This window comes from Cornus florida, unplaced genomic scaffold (genome assembly GCF_030987335.1).
Source record: "Cornus florida cultivar Cherokee Brave unplaced genomic scaffold, ASM3098733v1 CherokeeBrave_3.0.0_Hap2_Chr07, whole genome shotgun sequence".
NCBI classification, from domain to species: Eukaryota; Viridiplantae; Streptophyta; class Magnoliopsida; order Cornales; family Cornaceae; genus Cornus; species Cornus florida.
In genome coordinates this window covers 42074637-42101112 of record NW_026775577.1, presented here as the reverse complement: position 1 = coordinate 42101112, position 26476 = coordinate 42074637, and the positions used below count along the sequence as shown (strand labels likewise).

Here is a 26476-nt window from a genome sequence, read left to right as displayed (position 1 = left end):
ACGGACTTCAATCTCTCTTTACAAATAATTAATTTCTCTCTCTACTTCTTGAGCCAAGTCGTTTATCTGTTAGTTAGTGGACTTGTAAGTTAGTTAGATAGGGATCGGTCGTTAACATAGAGCAGCTGACGTCGACGACTCTGTTTTCAAGATTTGGCCAATGTTCAAATCCAAGTGAGTTGACTCGCTTCCAACTCGGTAATTCAGGCCATCCGCTGACCCGACCCAATTAGGTTCAAAAAGCAAGAGATCCAAGTTGACAAATTAATTCCTGATTTTCCTTCTCTTTCAATGGTTTATATATATATATATGTGTGTGTGTGTGTGTGTGTGTGTGTGTGTGTGTGTGTGTGTGTGTGTGTGTTTTGCTTTATATAGATGTTTATCTATATATTGGTTTGTATATCTAAACTTCATGATTGTTGTTTAAAGTGAGTATATGTAGTTAAGCCTGTCCGGAAGGGTGAGCGGAGATGGTCGCGAGTAGAGAAAGAATAAAAAGCAAGAGAGAGAAGATGACTAAACTGTGGGTTTTAACTGTAACAAGTTTTGGGGTATTTTCGGAATAACACGTATAAATATATTTCACTTGTTTGGCACATTTTACTCTAGGGGTATTTTGGTCATAAAATTCACTTTGGCAAAGCAATTGTTAATCACACGCTGAGTTAACGGCCCCAATTGACAGAGTTGGGGTAAAATGATAACATTATTATATTGTTGGGGGATTTTTTAAACTGATTGGGGGGTTTTATGATCATTTTTTGATAGTATTAAAGGTTTTGAGAAATTTGTCCTTAAATAAATAATGATATTATTTCTTTTCTTTAAAACTGTTATCAAACATAGCCTTAAAGGGATTATAGAAACCGTAGCCTTTCGGTCAGCCCCAAATTATCAAACCCTAAATCCTACGAGTATCCATCCGCTGTCGTCGAGCTCGATTTGCAGGCAACGGCGGGCGAGATTTCGACTTTGATTTACCAGATTTGGTTGATTTGGCAACTTCTTTTGGACATACGCCATAATGTCGAAGCGAGGAGGAGAAGAAGGGGAAGAACAGACGAAGAAGAAGAGAGAGGATAGAACTGAAAATTCAAAGCAATTACCGAACTACCTTTCGCATGAAATCATCGACCAAATACTCTCCAGACTACCCGTCAAGTCTCTGTTACGATTCAGGTGTGTTTGCAAATCATGGTGCTCTTTGATTTCCGATTCGAATTTCGTTAAAACCCATCTTAGTTGTATGTCAAGATCTGAAGAAGATGATTATAAGCACTACAAAATCATTTCGCATAGTCCTTGTGATGGTTATCTTCTCGAGTCTTGGTCTCTTTATTCTGTATTGTATGAGAAATCCTTTAAGCCCGATCTTGCATTGCATTTGAAGAATATGCATCGTGAGTTCTCGTTCGTGGGTTCTTGTAATGGGTTGCTCTGTATAAAATTTCTAGATGAAGTTTTCATATGGAACCCATCCATTAGAAAATCCAAGAGATTGCCTGATTCAGGCATGAGTGTGGGGACATATGGATTTGGTTATGATGAGTCCATTCTTGATTACAAGGTAGTAGGAGTCTTTTGGCGTACAGGTTTTTTGGTTCCCCAAGTCATGGTTTATACATTAAAGACTGATACTTGGAGAAGGATTCAGGACTTCCCTTGTAAGCAACCACCTTTGGGTTCTGGTAAATTTGCGAACAAAGCTCTCCATTGGCCTGTTTGGGGACCAAATTATTCTTGGGTGATTGTTTCTCTTGATTTAGCAAAGGAGATATACGAGGAGGTGGCGCAACCTAAGTACGAAGATGTTGCAGAATCTGAAGATGGTCAGATTGTTTCTCTTGATTTAGCAAAGGAAACATACAAGGAGGGGGCGCAACCTAAGTATGAAGATGGTGAAGAATCTGAAGATGGTGAAGAATCTGAAGATGAGGATTTCAATTTGTATTTGGGGATTTTAAAAGGATGCTTATGTGTGCAGCGTAACTACCATGGAACTCGTGCTCGTGCTGATCTATGGGTCATGAAGGAATATGGTGTGAGAGATTCTTGGACTAAATTAGTCAGCATCCCCTATCCCTATTTCTATTTCTATTTGACAGATTCGGTGGAGGTTGGGTACTCGCTACCATTGTGCATTTCTAAAAATGGTGAAATTCTGTTGGTATTAGATTCTCTAATTATATATGATTTAAAAAAGAATACATTGAGGTTTCCTTCCTATAGCGGCTCTATTTTCCAATTGGAGACTTATGTTGAGAGCCTTGTTTCACCTAGTGCTGACAATGAGCTTCAGGAGTACCATTAATTAACAATTTTTCAATAGAAAAGGTAAGATCAGATTTTGATTATCTTTTATTATTCTTTCCCTGCTTTTTGTAATGCACTGTATAATTCATTTAATACTGCATTTATGGTATGCAAAATACTTTTATGAAAGCTATATTATGTTTAGTGACTTTTTTTTGCTTGATTATGTGTATGGGTAGATAAAAGTAGCTTATAAAGAAATAAGGATCTCCTAAAACAATTAGCAAATGAAACTTGTGGTGGCTAATGTCTTTCAGTTTTATGCTTAAATTTGGGACTTGAAGTGAATGTTCAAGCAGAATTTTGTGACTCGTTGCTCTTTTTTCCTTTTCCTGAGCTCTTATAATTATTTAATTTTCTTTTAGGTAATGTGGGTAATTAATATTAATTTCAGACTTGTATTGTTAGAGGAATTTCTATTTCTTTCTTAAGGTTTCACAAAATAAGTTGCAAAATTAATCAATTTAAAGTAAATGCAATCATGTTGTATCTACATGTGCTATTGCATTGTATTATCGTGATTGTTTTGCATTTTTCTTGTTTAATTTGCCTATTGCTTCAGTGGCAAATTTGATAACACCTTTAGCAATTATTGTTAATCCTAAGATGAATATAGAAATGGATTAGGAATATGATAGTTTGCAAGGGAGTTAGATCGTCTATGTGGTAATTGAAAAATGTTAAAAAGAACTATTCTGCTTTTGCAAATAACCCTCTTGTTCTTCTAAAAACCTTCTATGCTATAAATTGTCACCTAGCGCCGAGAAGGAAATAAATTGTTTTTATTCTGAAAGTGGTGTTTGATTCCATATATCTATTCTTAGAATTGTGTATATATTGGTATAAATTTCTAAATAATTTATCAATATTTTTCAGTAAATGTATTTTGATTCCATATATCTATTCTTGTAATGGGTTGCTCTGTATAAATATAAAAGATGAAGTTTTCATATGGAACCCATCTCTTATAAAATCCAAGAGATTGGTGGATTCAGGCATGAGGGTAGGGATATATGGGCTTGGTTATGATGAGTTCATTCTTGATTACAAGGTGGTAGGATTCTTTCGTGGCACAAGTCGTTTGGTTCCCCAAGTGAAGGTCTATACATCAAGGACTGATACTTGGAGAAGGATTCAGGACTTCTCCTGGGAGAAACCTCTGGAATCTACTAATAAGACATTCCTCCGCTTTCATTCGGAAAGGCGGAAGTTAAGACGAAAAAGAAGAATCGACCGTTCAAGTATTCGAAATTGCATGGAAAAGTTAAAAGAAAGAGAGACATATATGGGGTATATACCCATCTATATTGAATTGCGGATACAGAAATGATAGAATCATTTTTGATTGGACCAATATAGGTGTCTCCTAGTTTAGGTTTATTCTGTAAAATGAAATTTCAATAAATAAAAAAAAATTAAATATAAATAAGAATAAGGAGTCTTTATGTCGCGTTACCGAGGACCTCGTTTCAAAAAAATACGCCGCCTGGGGGCTTTACCGGGACGAAGCTCTCCATTGGTCTGTTGGAGTCAGTACCGGATCAAATTATTCTTGGGTGATTGTTTCCCTTGATTTAGCGAAGGAGACATACAAGGAGGTGGCACAACCTAAGTTCGGAGATGGTGTTTGCAGTGATGCTAACCATCGTCTTTATGGAGATGGTGATTACATTTTGTGGCTGGAGATTTTGAGAGGATGCCTATGTGTGCTGATGTATAGGTCATGAAAGAATATAGTGTGAAAGATTTTTGGACTAAATTAATCAGCATCCCCTATTTGACAGATCCCGGGTTTTATCAGTACTCAGTACCATTGTGCGTCTCTATGAATGGTGAAATTTTGTTGGAAATCAGATTATCTTTAGAGTTAAATGATTCAAAAGAGAGTACATTTAGGTATCCTTCCATTCCTAATTTACATTCTTTTCTCGAAGTGGATACTTATGTTGAGAGCCTTGTTTCACCTAGTGCCGACAATGAGCTTCAGGAGTCCCATTAATTAACCAAAACAAAAAATGTTGAACCACCACCTCATTTATAACATACAGTTTTTGTTGTAGCAGTTCATCTTTAGCTCTTCTGCACGAGAGCCTTTTGACATTTCTTTTGAAATCATTTGAATTTTTTTATATTTTATTTCATTGTAAGATACCGGATGATTTTTGTTTAAATTATCTCGATAATTTTAGCATTTTTATATATTGTTCTTTTAGTTTTTTTTTTTTTTTTTAAAAAAAAAAAATCACGTTTCAGATGAATGAGTTTCTTGTAGTTTAAAAAGTCTTTGGGCTGTGGTTAGTTTATGATTGCTGCCATAAACTTACAACTCTATCTGGACAATATTTTTGGTTGCGAAGTCGCAACTCTATCTGCCTGCGTAAATATCATTTTTCATATAAACATGTTTATGAAAAATTCGGACAACCCATTGGCATATTTTGCTTTGAAAAATGAAAAAATAAAAAAATTGTTTTTGATTTTTCTGTAATTTCTTTTTAAAATTAAGATTAGAATTTAAATATTAAAAATTAATTTCATCACGTACATCGGAATAGTCATTTATTATTTATAAATAATAATAAATATATGAAATAAAATTGACCCAATCCAAATTAATGTAAGAATAGTGTTTTTGAAATCGTCTCCTACTTTATCTTCTCCATTATTTCCTGGAGATAAATCTAATGGTTACAATTATCATTGACTATTAAATGCTTTTGTTTGATTACGTGATAATGGAATTCAACTAATACTGAAAAATGGAGAATGCCAACCCCATACCCATCCATATGTATCAGCAATTGGGCCTGGCCTACTTGTAGAAGCCCGTCAAGCCCTTTGAGCTCAACATATTCAAAGCCTGTGACCAGATCCTATTAAGCCACTTATATTGGGTCTCTACTTGTGGAGTTCAGTTCAACTCATTTTCCTTGATAGATGATATATATTTTTTATTCGACCCTACCTAATTTTATGTGGCTGGTGTGTTTTTGAGCAATGATAATTAGTTGCGACATCCGACTGTTTGGTATCTCACAGGGGTGGTGGCTCTCACAACAACGGGTGAGAGTCCTACCACTATTGTGAGACACCCGACTTTTAAATATTGATACGAAATTTTCTATTATATAAGAATTTTAAGTGACGTGGAGACTTAAATGGTATAGATAAGGAACAACTTAAATTCAAATGAGAAATAAGATAAAAGTAAGGGATTTATCTTCCCCAAAATCTCTATGGAATCATAAAAAATCTCTGGTTACCATGTGTAACGATAGTTACCATTCCTATAAGAAGGAAACGATATCATTTTGGATCGGAACTACTACCATTAATGCTTTTATAAAAGAAGTGATTGGTCAACCTAAAAAGGTATACCATAAGTCAACCTAAAAAGGTACGTCATAAATTTTATAGGTAATTGTTATCGGATATTGAATCGTCAAGTACTAACTTGACCGTCAGAGTGCACCCAGCCGGCACCACGCCGGTCATCACTTCTCTTGTCTTGCAGGAATCGCCAAGGGCTCCGAAGCGTACAGATTCTTGCATCAACAGTTGGCACCGTCTGTGGAAAACGTGTGTTAGTCGCAACAAATTACGATCTAGAAATTATTGATCTATAACGTTGTTCGTGTTCTTGGCCTTTGTTAGCAACACTGGCCAACTCCAACGTTTCGTTCATTATCAATCACAAAAAAATATATATATCATGAGTTTAGTGACGATCAAATTTCTGTTTCCATTGATATCTACAACTAAGAAAATGGGTACGTACAGTCAACTCTACCCGTGTCTATTACATTTTATCAAATTTATGGTTGATTCAAACTCTATAAATCCAATTCTTTACTCTGTTACGTATCTTGTATAAATATATATCTAGTATATTTTACACAGATGAGCACATACAGATCATTTTTCTTTCTATGAGCATGAGTTAGATTAGATCATAGTTAACAATTTAATCCATCATATATGGGTACAAGCTTGCAATGTCATGACTTCATATATCTGGTTTAACCATGAAGGCAGAGTAGTGGGCACAATGAGGAAACTGGTAAATTAGTTCTATAAGTAAAATTTTCTAGTCCAGGCTCAATTAGAAAGACATATATTTATAAGCAGAAATCTCCATATAGTTTTAGAAATGCCACAAGAATGTGAAAAAGTGGAGAACTTTGAAAGAAGAAGTTATACCTTGTAAGATGTGAGTAAACTATTTGTAATTTGAGTTATCTTTTGTTCGTACTTTATTGCACAACATAAAGGGACAAGGAGAAACTTTTTGAACCCATGTCAAAATAAGTTCCAACCATCTCCCCCTCCCCCAACAAAAATTGAAGGGACCATGTAATAAATAATTAATTGATGCGTTAAATGTGGTCTAAGGACTTATAATGTTTTACTCTGTTATGTATGGAAGAATTGTAAATTATTAAATACAAGCAACATAAATTCCAATTGACACCATACTGTACAAGCATCATGGCCATCCAATTAGGCAGGTTGTGATGGCGCATTTTCTTGTTATCATTGATGTACATCTTATGTCTGTTCTTCCTTCTTTATTCTTTTTGTCATTTTCTTTTCTTTTCCTTTTTTCCCCCCTGAAAGGACTGAACAGTACCATCTTCACTTGTTGGTGAAAATGGTTTTTTCTCATTCTTCATTGAATTATATAGATACTTTAGCAATGATGGAATTTATGCTTTGTTTACTAAATCACATAAAATTTTACCCAATACCACAAATCTAATGGAATGTATGTCTCATTGAAGATCTTTGTACAGAGGCCGAAAAAAATAAATAAAATAAAAATGCTTATTTTATTTGGGTCAATATTAGACTAATTGGAATTTTATTAATGAATTGCACATTTCATGTTGGTGTATTTCGGGGTTTGGAATGGGATCCCAGGTGTTTCATGGCCACGTTTGTAAACGATAACTAATGTGGTAGAAATTCTATCTGTTATATATATATGCAGTCAAGTATTCATACATGGCATGGGATTAGACTTCTCGGCCCTCGAAAGGGAATTCATTATATACTAATTCTTTAACACTGCAAAATTAAAATATCATGATTGAATTGCTTTATAGGAAGAAAATAAATGGAATTCTTATATTTGATTTAATACAGTATATTGTTCTTTGAACTACATTTGAAATAATCTTTAATTCCAAGAGGAAGACAAATAGCATTACAACTCCAGTGATATTTTCTTGGACATGAGCCCCATCATTGCATACTCTTTCAAATATGAAAGTTTTGGTGAAAACCTTCTAATGGGAAACAGGGAATTATTTTGATTTCTAATTGAAATATAAGACCCATAATGTTTTAGTACCTGATCAGTTCATGTCTACCATGAATGACACATTACATACGCTTACCAAATTGTCGCGTCGTGGTTAATGTCAAAACTAGCTCATTTCATTTGTTAAAATTATGTGTTTATCATACTTGTCCCTAAGCTGGCAAAAACTAATATAGCCCCAACAAGGGTAGTTTGTAAATGCTTATAGTGCAGGTAATCAAGGCAAACCACTTTGAACAGTGCCCCTATTTAGGTGTTTGTTCCTTGAGCACCTTTGATTTTACTCTTGACTTTTATCAATCGCTCGTCTCTTGATGTGCAAGCACGGGAATGGAATGGGGGCACCTAATATAGGATTCAAAATCCTATGGAGAGTTAGAGTAACACGAAACTCAGGAAAATTAATCTCCCTTATTAAAAAGAATTCAAAAGGATCAACCTCCCCATATTAAAAGGATAAGTTCATGAAGCTTGGAGAATCTACTTCCCTTGTTAAAGGGTGAGCTGGGTGAAGCTCATAATAATCTACTTCTCTTGTTAAAGGGTGAGCTGAGTGAAGCTCATAGTAATCTACTTCCCTTGTTAAAGGGTGAGCTGAGTGAAACTCGTATTAATTTACTTACCTTATTAAAGGGACGAGAGGCCGACTACACCTTATTAAAGGTTCCCTCATTAAAGGGACAAGAATCTGACTACTCCCTCTACACAGAAGGGTGAGATAATTAAAGCTTATTCATTTACTAAAGAGACGAGGGGTTAACTACTCCCTTATTAAAGGGTGAGCTCATAAAGCTCGAGCAAATCCACTCCCTTATTAAAAGGGGCAAGAAAGTAATCATCAAGCATGCTTAGCTTGGAAGGACTTGGCATTCCCGATACTTGATAAGCAAGATTTCGGGAATGGGGGGCTACTGATACGAAATATTCTACTATATAAGAATTTTAAGTGATATGGAGACTCAAATGGTATAGATAAGGAACAACTCAAATTCAAATGAGAAATAAGATAAGGGTAAGGGATTTATCCTCCCCAAAATCTCTATGGAATCATAAAAAATCTCTGGTTACCATATGTAACGACAGTTACAATTCTTATAAAAAGGAAACGATATCATTTTGGATCGGGGAGAATTTCTCTTCAACAACTACAACCATTAATGCTTCTATAAAAAAAGTGATCGGTCAACCAAAAAAGGTACGCCATAGGTCAACCTAAAAAGGTACGCCATAAATTTCATATGTAATTGTTATCGGATATTGAATCGTCAAGTACTAACTTAACCGTCAGAGTGCACTTGGCCGGCACCACACCGGTCATCACTTCTCTTGTCTTGCAGGAATAGCCAAGGGCTCCAGAGCGTACAGATTCTTGCATCAACAAATATCGCAAAGTTTTGCATTTTAGTTTCGTTAAAATTTATTTTAGATATTAGATAATTCAAAAGATTTTATCCTAAATAAATAAACATTGAGATATTCAATACCCCATTATAGACTATCGCCAAAGTGGTCTTAGCCCTATAACTACAAAAGTGAGAAAACAACACCATCAGATGGCTGACCGCAACAAGGCAGGGAAAAAACAAGTCTTTGGGCCCAATTATCTGTTGTGGGTTCTCCTCTGACTCAAACCACCCATTGGGCCCAGGTTGTTTTGTCTTCATTTGGGCTTTGATATGTTGTTTCATATTAATACACTACCCAAGCTTTAATTACTTCATTGGTCCTGCATAAATTATGCCTTGCTGCTGCCGAGAGTCATCAGCAAGGTGAAAATCACCTCCAGTGAAATAGTGTGCCATTTACTTCATTTTGGAATGAGTGGTTCAGAAATGGCCACGTCACCCATGTTTGGGATGCATAGTAGGAAAATGTTGGGATGCACCTAACAGAAATGTTGGAATGTACTTTTACTTACAAAAATGGAAGAAATGGATTACTATGCAACTGGAGGTGATCATTATTTGTCATCAGCATGCATCTTTTCTTCAAGTGCAAATTTGCTTTAGAGATATGGATGTTCTTCCAACACCTCTGGAGGATCTATGTTGGAGATTTCAATTTATATGAGATTACCAACTAGATTGTGTCTATGTGGAAGGATGGTACCAAGGCTCTGGATGCTTATGTCTTCAAATTATGCCTTACTACTTCAGTTTATTATTTCATTTGGAGAGAGAAGAATAAGCGAAATGCCATGAACCTAATGGCTTCCACTACTTCGGTCACAAAATTGATTTACACCAATGTTACAAATCATCTTATGTCCTGCAAATTGCATGATTCGAAGACTGCGAGGACCATTGCAACTGCGTGGAGTCTTCCTAGTTCAGTGTTCCATAGTGATTAATGAGGGTTTAGAGTTCGTTGTTGCTGCAACTGTGTGTTTTTGCTTTTAGTTGCTGCTGCAACAGCTTTGTTTTTGTGCATGGGCTGGGTTGTTTGTGACCTTTCTAGGTTGCTGCCTTTAGGCTTGGGCTTTTGCCCCTCCTTTGTACAGTTTTTGTTTCTTTTAATTGAAATCATTTACCAAAAAAAAAAAAATTAAAAACTACAACCAACATTGGCATAATGGAATAAAATGAAAAATTTATCCTAACATCTTAAATTGGAAGTGTAAAACATCCATCCCGTATAATAGAGAATACATCAACTATTTTATAGTACTTATCATGAATAAAACACTGCCTTAGGAATAGAATGAAAAATTTATTCTAACATCTTAAATTGGAACTTTAAAACCTAACATAACTTATAATATAGAATATCCCAACTATTTTGTAGTATTTATCATGAATAAAATTTTTAGAATTTTGCATTCATTTTTCCACAATTTAATAACACTTCACGAAAGTAATGAAAAATAATTTCATACGATTCACAAATTCATATGTAAAACACTGAAATAATGAAAAATACAAATCCTAGGTCCTTTATAACAATAAATACCTTAACCTATTTCTTGCATTGAAAAAAGAAGTCATTTATGAATAACAACCCGTAAATAGAGCTCAAACCTTTCTTCAAAAGCTCTTACTCAATGATGAACACTTGGACGAACCACGACTTCACTTTAGGATTTTCAGTGCCCTTACAATTCCTTCAGCGCCCTTCTTCCAATTTCTGTTCTAATTTCTTCAGCGCCCTTCTTCTAATTTCTCTTCCTATGCAGAAAGGGGGATTTCATAAAATATACACTATATCAATGATGTGTTCTACTGCCGTTCCAATTCCTTCAACGCCCTTCTTCCAATTTGTCTTCCAATTCCTTGTGTTCCAACTTCCAATTCCTTCCTTGGCGTTCTTCTTCCAATTCATCTTCCAATTCCTTTTTTTACAATTCCATAACCTAGACAACAATTTGGGAGGGAAATGAAATCAGAAGGGGGGATTTCAGAAAATGTATACACTATATAATATTACCGTATATACACACTATATAATATATAAAGAAAGGGGGATTATAAACTATATACACTACATACATAGTAAATATATAGTAACTCGGAGTTACTTTTTGAACAATTTTTTTTAAATGACGTGGCCCATTGTGGGCCACACCGAGAGAATTTTTGTCCTATTGTAATGAGTTTATGAACTTGATATGACTTGACCTCTGTACCTAATTATAAAAAGTGTCATATGTTGTGTATAGGGATGGCAATTTGACCCGCCCCCGCTGTTACCCGTTTCACCCCGCCCCGTTTCTGGCAGTTTTGGGAGACCGTTTTGCTTATTTGGGCGGGGATGGTTTGATGTAATAAAAATCCGCGCGGATTTGGTGTGAGGACGGGGGGAGGTCGCCCTACACCGCCCCGCCCCGTTTAGATAGGCAAATTACATAAGTACCCTTATTTCATTAGTATATATATTTACCACTATATATTAAGTACCCCATATAACAATATTAAAGTAACAAATGAATTTGATTAAAAGGAAAGTTGCAATGGTGAAGAATTGAAGATGAGGGAAAAAAAAGAAGTAAATCTATTTCAACAATAATTAAATTATAGTCTTAAACGAGGCGGAGCGAAGCGGGTACCTGCGGGAGTAAAAATGTTAAACGGTTACGGGGATGGGTTGGAAAGTTTTCCTCTTTTTGTGGTTTTGGGTGGGGACGGGGGCGGGATTTTTAAATGGTTGTGGGGACGGGGGAGGGTACACCCGCCCAAACCCGCCCCCGTTGCCATCCCTAGTTGTGTACGTGTACACAAGGAACAATCAAAATATGGTCGAAAGAAAAAACGAGTGGAGCTATAAGAAGAAGCAAAATTGAATCCATTTCGGATATGGTATAGCGATTTACTCACTGGACTTTGGAGTTTAGTAAGCCCAAGGTCTCGGGTTCGAGTCCCGCTGGGTGTTCTTTGTGGTTAGCCTCCTCTATCCCTGCAGTGACTTACTCGGCCCGAGTGGGGAGGTGCCCTTCTGAGTTCTCGGGAATTAGTCAGATTGTTGAAAGAGCTCTAAGGGTTCGTGCTATTCCGAATATCTCGGATGAACTAAAAAAAAAAAAAAAAAAAAAAAAACCAAAATTGATGTGGGTCGATCGGTGGGGACAGAGTGGTCCTTCTCCAACATAACACGCGGCATAAAAACTTAGTTAAAACTGACACCTTTTCCTCCCTAATCCCTATGTTAAATTGGAAAAGACCTAACCTCTAGAATCAACTCATTCGAAATTTCATGACAAAAATTGATTTTTTATTTCTTTAAATACCTAACCTTACGGGTTATTTGAGAAGATGAAAATTTCACTGAAATTTCAGCGCGCGCGCGCGCACACACGCATATATATATATATATATATCAGATACAGAAATCACAGAAGTTTTGGAAGTCTGAGTTGAGGAGTTCAGAACTCAAGATCGTGGTCTTTACTCTGGATTGCGCTCTCCTCACCGTTCAATTTCATGACCGACGACCACCACCATCAACACCGCCCTCACCGCCTCTCAGTCCCTCCACGCGCCACCTCCGGTTCGTGGGTTCTGCACTTTGTTATCCGGGAATTACCCAATGATATTTTTCTGCAATCATTAAATTTCAAAGTCCTCTGCTTTTATCTTTGTGTTCCATTATTTCTTGGAATATTAATTTTGATCAGATGTGTTTCTATCAAATGATATTATTATTCTTTTTCTTTCTGGTAGGTATTGGTGTCTATTCTATGTGCACCGAGAAGATGATAGATAAGATAGTAGATGATGTAACTACATCTCCCGGATCTCCTCATTTGATTTCCGAAGGCTTCAATTATATTCATTCAACCGGTAATTTCTTGATTCCTCTTCCCATATTGTCCAATATTTTTCATTGAAACAATTTGATTGGGTAAGCATGTAGTTGCATCCTTTGTGAAAAGGAAATTTTGCCAAATTATGAAGAAAATAATAATAATAATAATAATAATTGCCATGTCTATTCCTTGGAACCAAATATATACCAGAAAACACCCTTCAGCTATTATATTAGACAGATAACCTTCTAATTAAAATGTTGCTTTGGCAATAAATAGATAAAAAAAAAAAAACCCTTTTTGTATTTACTGAAACCTGCAAATTACCCCCTGAAGTTAGTTGACCATTTTTTAAAAAAAGGGACAAAAAAATCCATCACAGGTGTATAAAAGTTATTTCATATGACTTTGATTAGATGTTGAAAAATTCAAATCTCATCAAATTTGTTCAAGCAAATTTTTTTTTTTAACAAGAAGCCTATAAACTACTCAGCTATATGTGTTCCCCAAATGGACTTTTGATTCTAACCATGTTGGAGTATAATATGAGGCTATAAAAAGAGCCATCAAATGTAGGAATGTCGAAATTGTTGAGGAAGTCCCGAGGTTGAATCCTGCTTTGTTATGGGGAATAAGAAAAGTAAACCACATTGATAATTGGTCTCGTAACCGTAAGGAAAAGATTAAGAAAGGATATTCATATTGATAATTGGTCTGGCAACCCTAAGAAAAAGATTAAGAAAGAATACCCATTTCATCTTTCAGAAATATAAGCACGCTCTTATTTTACTTGAAGCACCACCCACATAATTTACAAGTACAAATAGGGATTATTTTAAACATTATAAGAATTATACAAATAGGGATTATAAGAATTTTTTTTTTTTTTTTTTTTTTGAAAAGGTAAGCATTAAGAAATTTTATTTAATTAACAATTGCAAAGCCAAATACACAAGGTCATGGAAACCCCAAGTCTACCCGAAAAACAAAAGCTAGAAAGGACATCACAGCCAAGAAATAGAAGCAACAAACACAAAGGAAACAAACATAATAAATACTTTCACCATGATCATTTATTGCATATTAATTATACCTCACCTTGTGTTGCAGGATCAGGAACATCGGTTATTTGTTTTTTTTGGAACATAGTCATTTGGGTTGTTGAAGAAGGAACATTTTGTTTTCCAGTTGAAGATACCGCGTCCATAAGTAGATGAGACCATGTCAATAAACAGGGGAAATTGCTGTAAAAAGAATAAGGTTAGTGGGAAACTAGCAAGCAAAGTGACTGGAGCTGCCACCCATCTTATTCATCTGGCAAGCACAATAACAAGAGTGGCACCAAAAGCTACCATTATGGTGGCAATAGATAAGAAAAGCATCGCGAGACCAATTATTAGTCCGGAGGGTAATGACTTGAGGAAATCTTCTTTGGTACAGCGTGAAGTGAGAATGCGTAGAAACATTAACAAAGAAGTAATTGAAGAGAAGATGATAGATGATGTAACTACGTCTCCTGGATCCCCTCTTTCCATTTCCGAAGGCTTCAAATATATTTATTCATCGGGTATTTTCTTCATCTCTCTCCTATGTTGTCCAATATTTTACATTGAAACAATTTGATTTGGTAGGCATGTCCTTGCATCCTTTTTGAAGGAAATTTTTTACCATGTGTATCCATTGGACACCCCAAGATCGATAACCAAAACTACATCAAAAAACACCCTTCAGCTATTATATTTATATTTAGACAGGTAACCCCTCTAAATATTGCTTTAGCAAAAAAAAAAAAAAAAAACTTTTTGTATTTAGTGAAAACCTTCAAATTAATTACCCCCTGAGGTTAGTTGACCATTAAAAAACAGGAGCAAAAAATATCACACGTGTATAAAAGTCATTTCCTATTACTTTTGATTCGAAGTCGTTAAAAAATTCAACTCCCATCAAATTTGTTCAAACAACTTTTTTTAGAACAAATTTATAAAATTGTTTTACTATTTAGTTATTTATTTATTTATTTTACATTATATATATATATTCATTATACAGTGCTATAAAAGTCATTCATATGACCATTAACAGTCGGTTGAGGGAATGGTCATATTTGCAATATTCGATAGTTTATTCACTAGGGGTATCTAAAGAATTGAGATGGATTTTTTGCAATTTGTCTAACAAAAAATTACTATACCCAGTAGCAATATGCATATAGATGACATAGCTGATGACACCAAGTATGAGAATATATATTTGTGAGCAGTTCAGTCAGTTGATGCAAATTATGACTGAGATTATTTAGGACTATATCCGTTAATGCAGCTCCTTCCTTATTTGTTGGGCCAAATATTTTTTTGTCACCTAAATGCACCTCTATGTTAGTTTTCAAGCATTGTTCTTGTAAAATAAAATTCAATGATGTGGAATGACGTGTAAAGTTTATGCCAGTGTCTTACACGTGGTAACTTAAGGTGAGGGCCAATATATAAAGTAGATGTGTGCGGTGTAGAAAACCAATGTATATTATATATATGTTTTAGGAATTAATATTTAATTATGCTCTCATGAGACAATTCAATTGTTGGCTTTCTTATGTATGTGAGTTCTGTATTCTGAAAGGATTAATGTTATGTCTCCTAATTGTTCTACTTCCTGAAATAATAGGTACGCAGAGTACTACAATTCATAAAGTTACTGCATTCTTTCCCAATACTTTTTTTCTATTTAATTTTTTTTTTCCCTGATATTTCTACTTGGATAAGAATTGCAGTTACTAGGACAATAAAATTGCCTATGAAGATAGAAAACGAGAAGGCCTATGAACTACTCCGCTATATGTGTTCCCCAATATGGACTGTTGATTCAAAACATGTTGGAGCATACTTTGAGGAGATAAAAAGAGCCATCAAATGTGGGAATGTTGAATTTGTTGAATAATCCTGCTTTGATATGGGGCATAAGGGAAGCGGAACAATATTTCACATCGCACGTACTTCCCGTCGGGAGAAAATACTGAACAAAGAAACTAAATTACTTGGATTCTAGTTGAATCGAACAACATGCTACATATAGCTGCATGCCCACTAGTAATGGACGATCAGTACATAGGAGAAGAAGCTTCAAAATAGGCTGAAAGGAGATCAACAGTTCCAGAAGGTATTCAGTAAATGCTCGAGACGCAGCTATGAAAGTGCAGAGAGAACTACAATGGTACATGGTATGTGGAAATCTATTAATCTTAGCTAGCTAGCTTTCAATATATATCATTGGTTCCTAAAACTTCCATGTAATTTTTGGGAAAATTATATAATTTAATTATTATATATCAAACATAGAAGTAAATGGTATATCTGAAATTAAGGAATCTGTCATTATATTGCAATGATTTAGATGAAATTGCACGAGAGCACACTCAAATGCACTAACCAAGTATTTTGCATGAGAATAGTCGTATACGTGCTTATAATGCATTTTACACCTTAAAGATTTTTGCAAATGGATAAATCAATGTTAGCTAGTGAGTAATGTCTTTAAGCCCTTCTATCGACTCATAATTAAATTGTGAAAATTAATAAGCTTCTAGCTAGCTAGATTGAATGTATATAGTACTTATTGGAACTCTCATTGTTAATTTAATTTGTTCTTTCTTATTTACCATGCATGATTGGAGGCAGAGAGGATGGTACCATCTTCATACAAACTTCTTGCTAACAAGAATGGAAAAACTCCTTCAAATTTGTTCTCAAACTATCACTATGAATTGATCAAAGAAGGAGAACGATGGATGAGAGATATAGCAAGATCATTTACAATCGTGGCTGCTCTTATTGTCACTGTTATGTTTGCAGCAGCCTTCACATTACCAGGTGGCACTGATGATCATTCGGGGAACCCCTTATTCCTAAAGCAAAACTCATTTATGGTTTTCATTATATCCGATGCATTCTCTCTATTCTCTTCAGTTATTTCATTGTTAATGTTCGTAAGCATTCTCACTTCACGCTTTACCAAAGAAGATTTCCTCAAGTCATTACCCACCAGACTGATAATTTGTCTTGCAATTCCCTTTTCTTATCTATTGCCACCATGATGGTAGCCTTTTGGTGCCACTCTTGTTATTGTGCTGGCCGAACTGATTAGATGGGTTGCTGCTCCAGTCACTTTGCTTGCTAGTTTCCCAACCTTATTCGTTTTACTGCAATTTCCCCTGTTTATTGACATGGTCTCATCTACTTATGGACGCGGTATCTTCAACCGGAAAACAAAATATTCCTTCTTCAACAACCCGAATGACTATGCTCCTGAGCCTCCAAATCACAATGAGGTATAGTTAATATGCAATTCATGATTGTGGTGAAACACTTATGTCATATGCATATCTATTTCTTGTCATGGTTCAACATACTTACTAATTGTACTTGTAATTATATTAATGATGATGCTTTAAGCAGAATAAGAGCATGGTTATATTTCAGATTGAAAGATGCAATGGGCATTTTTTCTTAAATTTTCTATCTAGGTGAATAATGCCTCTCTCCTGAAAATAAAAGAGAGAACATATATGGTTGGAATCAAACATTTTTTTACTCATTTTTATTGAAACTGTGTTACAAGTCATTGATTCAATTCAAGAACTCCAGTTATATACTGTAATATCCCGTAATTTATTATTAGTGTATATATATATTTATGGACGCATATTGTTATATAGGAATTATCTTTTTTAAAAAATAAAGATAAATAGGTGATTGTGTTTAAAAGGGAATAACAGAGTTATCATTTTGTTATTTTTAAAATTAAAAGAGTTCTTATTGAACCTAACCATTGGATATATATATGGATATATCTAGACCTAGTTGTGTATTCAGTTTTTACCTACGTTGCTATTCTGAGGATTATTATGCGTTCGTTCGTTGTTTTGAAGCGAGCAAAAGCTCAAGTGGTGATTGCATTTCAGGCAAGTTAATGCTTGCTTATATCCTGTATATAATTATGTGATTGATAGTAGGATGATTATCTATGAATTAATTATAGCACTCATGATGTTTTATTTTGGTTAGAGTAGTAGAAATTGTATATATAGGTCTTGAATCTGGAAGTGACTTTTCTTAAATATCAAAGTTGCTATTTCTTTCATCTGCAGTCTAGATCTTATATACAAAAATAGATTGTTTCTTTATTATGGGTTTTCCTGTAAAGAGGGGTGATGTTACTAGTATGATTTATGAAGTATGGTAAGAGGGCTAGTTGGTGGACTGCTTAATGTTATTCATGTTAGGCAAGAATCTGAATGATAAAGCATTATTTTGATGATATGAATTAACGATCTGGTGTAATTATATAATATAGTGATTAATGAAATCTGATCATTGTGTGTGGGTTATAGTTGAAGGTTGACCGGATATATATATATATATATATATATATATATATATATATATATATATATATATATATTAATCACATTACAGATTGTTTACATGGATGAACTCATCATTCTATTCTGGGTACAGATGCAAGTTTTTGTTAAATTTCTGTATATATGTTTACACAGGTCAGTAGGTGTTGAAAAAGGTATAGGTATGTATCTATTTTTACATAGGTCATTGAATAATTTCTGGTAATGATGATGCTGGCCAATAGGAGTCTTTGCAAAAATTTCTTGCACGTAAATGAGGTTGTTGATTGTTAGATAAATGGGAAAGATGGAAATATGGGTAATGATGGTGGCGAAACCACTAGAGGACCATGTGATCAAATTAATTGTGTGCGTCACAGAAGTGTTTATATGAATTCTGTCTTTGGTGTTAGTTTCGTTACAGAGGGTGGATTTGGGGTTTTACTTGTGTGTGTACAGACTACAGACAAAGTTATATATATATTGTATGTTTGGTCAATTGGGTACCAAATGGTAAAGAATCAGTTTTGGCATAATAGGATAAGAATGGGTATTGAGGAAGATGTGTACAGTTAATGGCAGAACAATTTGAATGATATTGAGGTTAAAATTTAGAGTACAGGTTTGCAATTTATTATAATTAGGACTTTTGAGTTGGTATTGGTATGTTAGTATTTAATTAATTATTAATTAAGGTGTTTGATAAACTTATGATATTATGAGTAAGAATTAATTAAGTATATTTAGTGTTTAATTGATGTGATTAAACAAGTTGGAGCTCTGGGACTTATACGATGATGAGTTTGTTGTGTACAGTCAGGGACTGTCTTCGGGAGTGAATTACTCTTTTGTTATGGCCATTGGGCTAAATGTGCCCTTAGTATGTGGACGTGGTCAGGGGCCATCTGGGTGAGTAGACGTACAACCCAGCCACATGTGTGTAGTTGGTAGTCAGGGACTATGCAACTCACACCATTTATTTGGAGTGGAGCCAGGGGCTCATGTGAGGTTTTGGCATTAGAACGCCAACTGGTATGAGGGGAGCCAGGGGCTCATGTGAGATAAGTGGAATTTTAGTAATTTAAATTCTAGATGGGTTACAAGTTCACAGTTTGAATTAATGTTATAGAATGGTGATGATTAGTAGATATGTCATGGTCACTTATATATATGTATATATATGGATTTTAAGTAAGGATTGACTTGCTGAACGATGATAGTGTTTGGCAATTTCTTGCTGAACTTGTGAGTTCATCCCTTTATTTCTTTCAGGTGCACATGGATTTAGCTTGCAAAGGAGGTTTATTGGGAGATGAAGATTTTCCGGATTTTTCACATTTTGGTTTTATTATTGTTTCTTAGCAAACAATTTATAATAAGATTCATTTTATTGGTGGAGTTTTAATTAGTTGGGGATGTAATAAGTTTCCTTTGGATTGATGGATTTTTTTTATAAATAAAATGTATTCTTACTAATTTTATCATGGATTTTGGTGGATGTATGATGTGAGTCACGTACTAGATTTTAGTATAAGACAAGGGTTCTTGTGTTAGAATTTTTGGGGCGTGACATATACCATGCAATCTTTCCTGTAGAATGGTGAAACTAATTAATGTTGGGGTGATAGGAGTTTGTATATAGGAGTTTACCCTAAATCTTTCCTTATAAGTAATATAGGAATTTTATATTCTTGTCACCATTTTCATGTCTAGAATTCATATACTTACACCTTGAACAGTGGATCAAACTTGGTTGATCGTGGTTTTTTTTTTTTTTTTTTTTTTACTTACCTTTTTTTTTTGGGTCTCAAAGTCTAGACCTAAACTTTATTCTATAAGTTCCAAAAATTAAATTCATCAATTACTCTAACAAACAATTTTTGCTACACGGATAGCTTATGATGTTATAGTTTGCACATAAACCACAGCTCTCAAATTCATAGGAAGATTTAGGGTAAACTCTTAATTTGGTAGTACCAAAACGAAAATTTGAAATAAAAAGCAAAAAAATTGACTTACGATTAATATCAAATGTTGCTGAAGCACTACGTATGAAACCAGAGTACTACTACAATTCTATTCATATGGTAACTACTTAATTTCCCAATAGTTGGTATTATTATTTTTAAAATTTTTCTACTTGGATAAGAATTGTTGCAGGTGTTGAGGAAGAAATGAATATGGAGATCAAGCAACATGTGTTCCCCAATATGGACTTTTGATCGTGGTTTTGTCGATGTATACTTTGAGGCGATAAAAATAGCCATCAAATGTGGGAATATTGAATTTGTTGAGGAAGTGCTTAGGTCGAATCCCGCTTTGTTATGGGGGAATAAGAAAAGTGGAACCATATTTCACATTGCACTTGCTTCCCGTCAAGGAAAAATATGGAACCTCATATATGGTTTAACTGCTGAAAAAAGAAACAAAATCACTGGAATGCTTGTAGAATCGAACAGCATGCTACATATAGTTGCATGTCCCTTTGAAACAGATGATCAATGCATAGGAGGAGGACTACTTTCGGATGAAGCTTCAAAAAAGCAGCATCAAGCTCGAGATGCAGCTTTGAAAGTGCAAATAGAACTACAATTGTACAAGGTACGTGGTAATCTATATATTAATCTTAGCTAGCTAGCTTTCTATATACATCATGAATAAATATATAGTAAATATATATAGTAATATGTAAATTAAGAACCCTGTCATTATATTGCAATGACTTAGCTGAAATTGAATGCGTGAGCGCACACAAATTTTGCATGTGGATACATGCTTAGATTTTTGAAAATGGACAATATTTTGCTCCAAATATATAGTATTACATAATTAGCAATTATCAGGTGCTCAACGTAACTTGGGGCCTTAGGCAAAAAAAAAAAAAAAAAAATTGGCCTTTTCATATCATAATATGCAATATATTAATTATTAAATAATAATTAATTAAAAATCATCACTGGTTTAAAAAATATGGGTAAAAATAGTTACAAGACTCACAACTCACAAACAAACAACTCACAAACAAATATACAAATTTATGAAAAATATAGATATATACAAATTTATAATAACAAAAGTTAGTAAAACAAAAAAATAATTAAAGAAAAAGAATCTGATTTAGAAATTTGAAAATTCTTCAATAAAAGAAAAATGCGTTCAAATTGAGATTTGAAACTAATGAATATTGAGTCGAGAAGAAAGAAAATTCTAAAGTTATAATGAGAGAGGATTGAGAAATGAGATGACTTATAATTTGTTGAGTTTGCTGAGGGAGGAGAGAATGAATGTGAGGATTAGGAAGAAGAAAAAATAAAAAAAATAAAATCTAAAAAAAGAGGGAAAGTTTCTTTACTTCCCAATACAACGGCTAAATAATTACTGTGGTACAACTTGCCCAAAAAATATATATATAGTGTTGGTGTAAAAAATAACGTGTATAAAGATAGACAAAGAAAAAATATATTATTTAAGAATATAAATATTTGGGCGCATATTAAGTGTGTGTAATAGTTAAGGTTTGGTTTACTCAACAACCATGAATGAGGAGGAGAGAGAAATTGTGAAAAAAAATGAGATATTTTGGGAGATAAATAAAAAAAATGAGATATTTTGGGAGATAAATAATTTCTCTCTGGAATGAAAAGTCGTGAATGGATAAGGAGAGAGAAAACAAAAAAAGAAGAGTTATTTTAGGAGATAATTTTTTTAGAATTAGTGTTTAATTAGGAAACAATTACAATATATTCTATACAAGGCAACTATAATATTTTTGGGCCTTTTTATTGGTTGGGGCCTTAGGCGACTGTCTAACTCGCCTAAGGCTCGAACCGCCCCCGGCAATTATATGTTAGTTTGCAGGACCATAACATTCTAATTTTAGGATTTAACTCTTTCTATGCCCTCTTGGTCATAAATCGTGACCTTAACTTTTTTCAGGTGGGTCTGTGTCGTTCTCGAGAAATTATTCGTTACAACGGAAGTACTGGTACAACGAACTAATAGAAACATTCCAATAAAGCAAAGTAGTTGGTTTTTTTTATAATTTACTAAACTGTTGTGGAGCCACCTTATTTTAATAGAATGTTTCTACTGGTTGGTTGTACCAATAAGATGCTGTAACCAATAATTTCTCGTCGAACAAAATTTGTCAAAGTTGTATATATGCAATCTGACTTCGAAAGTCGCCAACATTACAACTTTCATTGTTAATTTAATTTATTCTTTCTCATTAACCGTGCATGCATTATAGGAGGTGGAGGGGATGATACCATCTTCATATAGACTTCTTGCTAGCAAGCTATGGAGACACTCCTTCAGATTTGTTCTCAAAGTATCTCTATAACTTAGTGAAAGAAGGAGAACAATGGATGAGAGTTACAGCAGGATCTTTTACAATTGTGGTCGCCATCATTGTCACTGTTATGTTTGCTGCAACCTTCACTTTACCTGCTGGCAATGCAGATGAACCAAAGGATTTAGGGCGCCACAGGTCACTGAAACCAGGGGACCCCAAGTTCCTATGGCATAACTCTTCTATGGTTTTCATTATAGCAGACGCAATATCTCTATTCTCTTCAGTTACTTCATTGTTGATGTTCGTGAGCATTCTCAATTCACGATGTACCAAAGAAGATTTCCTCAAGAACAGACTGGTAATTGGTCTTTTTTACCCTTTTGTTATCTATTGCCGCCATGATGGTAACTTTTAGTACCACTCTTGTTATTGTGCTCGGTGAACGAATTAGATGGGTTACTACTCCAATCACTTTGCCTGCAAGTGTTCCGGTAACCTTATTTGCTTTATCGCAACTTCCCATGTTTGTTGACATCCTCTCTTCCACCTATGGACCTGGTATCTTCAACAAGAAAACAAAATGTTCTTTCTTTGATAATCCAAATAATATTTTCCTACCCGTTAACCTCTAATTATGTGTAGAAGATGCTTCAAGTGTGGTGAATAACTTTACCAATAAATTATGGGATGCTACAAGGAGAGTATGGAATTAAAAAGGGGTCGATTAAAAACATGTTAGGCGTTTGACTCTTTGTAATACAGTAATACTTTTCACAATTAAAATAAGGGAAAAGTGCAAAAAACCCCCCTAAACTATGGGGGTTTTGCAACTAACCCCCCGGAACTACAAGAAACCCCCCTGAACTTTTAATTTTTTGCAATTTGCCCACTCAGGCCATCGGAAAAGAAAAAAGACTAAGTTGCCCTTTTAATAAAACGACGCAGTTTGGTGGATGATATCATTTTCACTTATTGACGTGGCACAGAAAATCTAACCGACCAATAACATTTGGACAACACAACTAGATAGGGATTGTTATCTCTTACATCACCCACACACAGCCAAACCTAATCCACCTTCCTTCATTCGCGGCAGAGACACAGAGAGGAGAAAAGGAAGCCATTGTCGCCCTTCTCTTCAAATCGGCCTTCTCTGCAAACCTAATCAACATAAAACCCTAAAAAATGTTTGCCTTAAAGTCTGGGACTCGCATTCAGTAGCTTTCTTACTCTAATTAACTGATTTTTGTTATACGTGTGTATATCAATTTTGTTTTATATTGACCAAGCTCATGTCTGTGTGTTTGTTACTTTGCTCATGCGTTTTTCTTGCTTTGTACAATGTCTCTGTCAAAATTTTAAAGGATAGGAGTTGATGAGCACTGAAAAGTGCGTATTTAAACCCGTTAAGCTTAGGTATTCTAAAACCTTTATCTATCTTACTTTACCGTTTTAGATTAATTTCGTGTTAATTTCATTTTCAGGCACTTATCCCGAAAATAAGCTAATTCAGCCAAATAAGAGCCTAAAAGGAGCAATTCTGGGATTAAACAAAGAAAGGAGTAAAGTGGAGAAAGAAAGAAGTAAAAAGGAAGAAAGGTGGTCATTCAAGATTCTCGATCGATCCAACATGGATCGATCTCAGCACTTCAAGATAGATCCAAACCTTGACCCAAAACAGAAAGCCCAAAGTTCGATCGATCCAACACTATACTTCAATTGATCGAACATCTTTGTCCTCATCCAAATGATTGATCTAATCCACAACTGTCCACCCACCTACCACTTTTGTCCTTTTCCCCATAAATATCTTCAAAATATCTCGGATTTGTCTTTTCCCAAAAACCTCACCCAGTTGGATTGATCCAGCCTTGTTCGATAGATCTTACCCAAGTTCGATCGATCGAAGTACAAGGTTCGATCGATCGAACTCCCTCCAGTACCAAAAAGTTAAAATCCCAGCTTATTAAAATTGCCCTCTCTCCAATCATTAGAGAATATTGGGTGCAGGACCCCAGCTCATTTGGTGTGTCACTTGACTTACCTATAAAAGGAATATGATGCACTTTTTGAAGAAAAGGAATTCCATTCTAGGGAGGCAACTTTAGAGGCAATTCTTAGTGTAGAAGAAAATGAGGAGAAGGCTAGAGACACCATTGGAGAGTTCTTCATTAACAAGGAGCAGATTTCATCCATGGAGCTTGCCCTTGAGGATTGGAGGAGCATCACCATGAGTGGCTAGACATCCTCTTGGGGCTAGAGTTAGCCCCAAGCATGCTTTCTTTACCTTAATCTTGTGTATTATTAAGGGATTAGTGTTGTAATACTTGTTTTGACACTTTGATTTATATAGATTTTGTTTATTCAATGATTTATATGGTTTAATGCTTCCAATTGTTCATTTCATTCTATCCATATGTCTATGTATGCTATAATAGATGTTCATGTGCTTGTCTCTAGATTTTGTGTTATTGATGCATGTCTATGTGTGTTGATGCTATAGATCTAGAGATTGTCAAAACACAGTGCTTAATGGAATGCTCTTGCTATTTTCTTGATGGCTCATACTTATTTCTTGATGGTTTGTGCCTCTCCCTTAGTTTAATTTCATGATAGTAGTGTAGTTGTAGTGTAGATGATAAATGGGAGGATAATCCATGCTTGTTGTTTGATGTTCCATGCTTTTGAATGCAAGTAACATATATCTCTGACACTTTGGTGTATTTGGATTGTGAGCTTAATGAAAGGATTAATGACTTGTTTTGATCTATTGTACCTTTCACATGTTGTTTAGACAATATATGCTTCATTGATTAGATATATTGTGCCTTTTACATGATGTTTAGACAATACATGCTCAATTGGTCATCCTTGCTTGTTGAATCAACCAATCACACACACACAAATGTTGCAACACACCTTACCCTCATTAGTCACTTATGAATGATATAGAAATGCATTGCTTGGTGGTGACCTCTAAACCCTAAGACCTCTCTCTATCTCTTTTACTTACTCTTATTTGCAATTAATTACTTGGTTTAATTTAGTTGCTCTCTAGCGTAATCAACTAACCAATCATTTGTTTGATCATTCGACCTACTAGCACTAGTTACAATTCCATAACAAAATTCGACCTAGCAAAATCAGCAATCCCTTGGGACAATCCTTACTCACTCTTTCTATATTTTTAGTGAAGGTAGTAGTGGCTCTTATAAATGTGAAACTCGGCTGCACACTCTCCAAACTTGATGGTAGGGCGACGAACCACCAGTTTTTGGCGCCGTTGCTAGGGATTGATTGATTGATTTGATTGACAACGTCGAATTTGTAGAAATCAATTAGGATTAGTACTCTTTTGATCATGTTTTTACTCTATATTTATTTTTATTTTTTATTTGATTACTTATTGTGTTTGTTCATACTTGACAAGGTGCATTGAGTAAGGAGGTAAGTAAAGGAGCATCCAAGCTATAAAGCAAAGCAAAGCAAAAAGGCTAAAAAGTAAAAATCTAAAAATTGCTAAGGTAAGCTATTAATTTGGAATTAAAGAGCTAAAGGACCTTTGTGAGCTTTTCTCAACTCAATCTCCTTAGTTAAATCGTGAGCCCGCGTGGAGGCATTGCATTTCATTTGTAGATAAATCGTGAGCCCGCGTGGAGGCAATTTTTTTTGTTATTACATTATTGTTGTTTCACATATAGGATTTGTGGTTGTGGAAGAAGTCTAATTGCATTGTTGTGAAGGCATAGTATTTGTCATTTGTTGTGTTTAGCATTGTGCATGCATGGTCGTCGTTCATTGAGACCTATTCTTGTCCCTTTAGATTTGCATCTTCAATATACCGTTAGAAACCTTAGGGGAAGAGGAAGTTCAAATAGAACCAATCTATCAATGGATGACCATAATAAT

General features: G+C 34.7%; 2 protein-coding genes and 1 long non-coding RNA gene across 4 annotated transcripts; all 3 read left to right on the top strand.

Annotated features, from left to right (window-relative positions):
- The first annotated feature begins 846 nt into the window (after positions 1-846).
- LOC132267111 (F-box/kelch-repeat protein At3g23880-like) lies at positions 847-3751 on the top strand. The gene is made up of 2 exons (XM_059768165.1): positions 847-2337; positions 3368-3751. The coding sequence occupies exon 1, from the start codon at positions 1028-1030 to the stop codon at positions 2312-2314; it is 1287 nt and encodes a 428-aa protein (XP_059624148.1). The 5' UTR covers positions 847-1027; the 3' UTR covers positions 2315-2337; positions 3368-3751.
- Positions 3314-4315, top strand: LOC132316626 (uncharacterized). The gene is made up of 3 exons (XM_059815101.1): positions 3314-3557; positions 3895-3978; positions 4101-4315. Exons 1-3 carry the CDS (start codon positions 3314-3316, stop codon positions 4313-4315), a joined length of 543 nt encoding a protein of 180 aa, XP_059671084.1.
- Positions 4316-12273: 7958 nt separating this feature from the next.
- Positions 12274-19752, top strand: LOC132267110 (uncharacterized). 2 transcript variants are annotated; one of them, XR_009468868.1, is made up of 6 exons: positions 12274-12619; positions 12793-12912; positions 13989-14445; positions 15646-16092; positions 16550-17199; positions 19546-19752. It is a non-coding gene; the product is annotated as an uncharacterized LOC132267110 (long non-coding RNA). The 2 variants fall into 2 exon arrangements; XR_009468867.1 differs by having other exon boundaries at positions 16546-17199.
- The last annotated feature ends 6724 nt before the right edge of the window (positions 19753-26476 follow it).

Excerpts from the sequence above, each read along its gene's own strand:
- LOC132267111 (XM_059768165.1), top strand. The coding sequence starts at position 1,028 with ATGTCGAAGCGAGGAGGAGAAGAAGGGGAAGAACAGACGAAGAAGAAG.
- LOC132316626 (XM_059815101.1), top strand. The coding sequence starts at position 3,314 with ATGAGGGTAGGGATATATGGGCTTGGTTATGATGAGTTCATTCTTGAT. Across the intron at positions 3,558-3,894 it reads AAGAAGAATCGACCGTTCAA|CGAAGGAGACATACAAGGAG; the intron begins GTATTCGAAATT and ends CCCTTGATTTAG. Across the intron at positions 3,979-4,100 it reads CCATCGTCTTTATGGAGATG|ATCCCGGGTTTTATCAGTAC; the intron begins GTGATTACATTT and ends CCTATTTGACAG.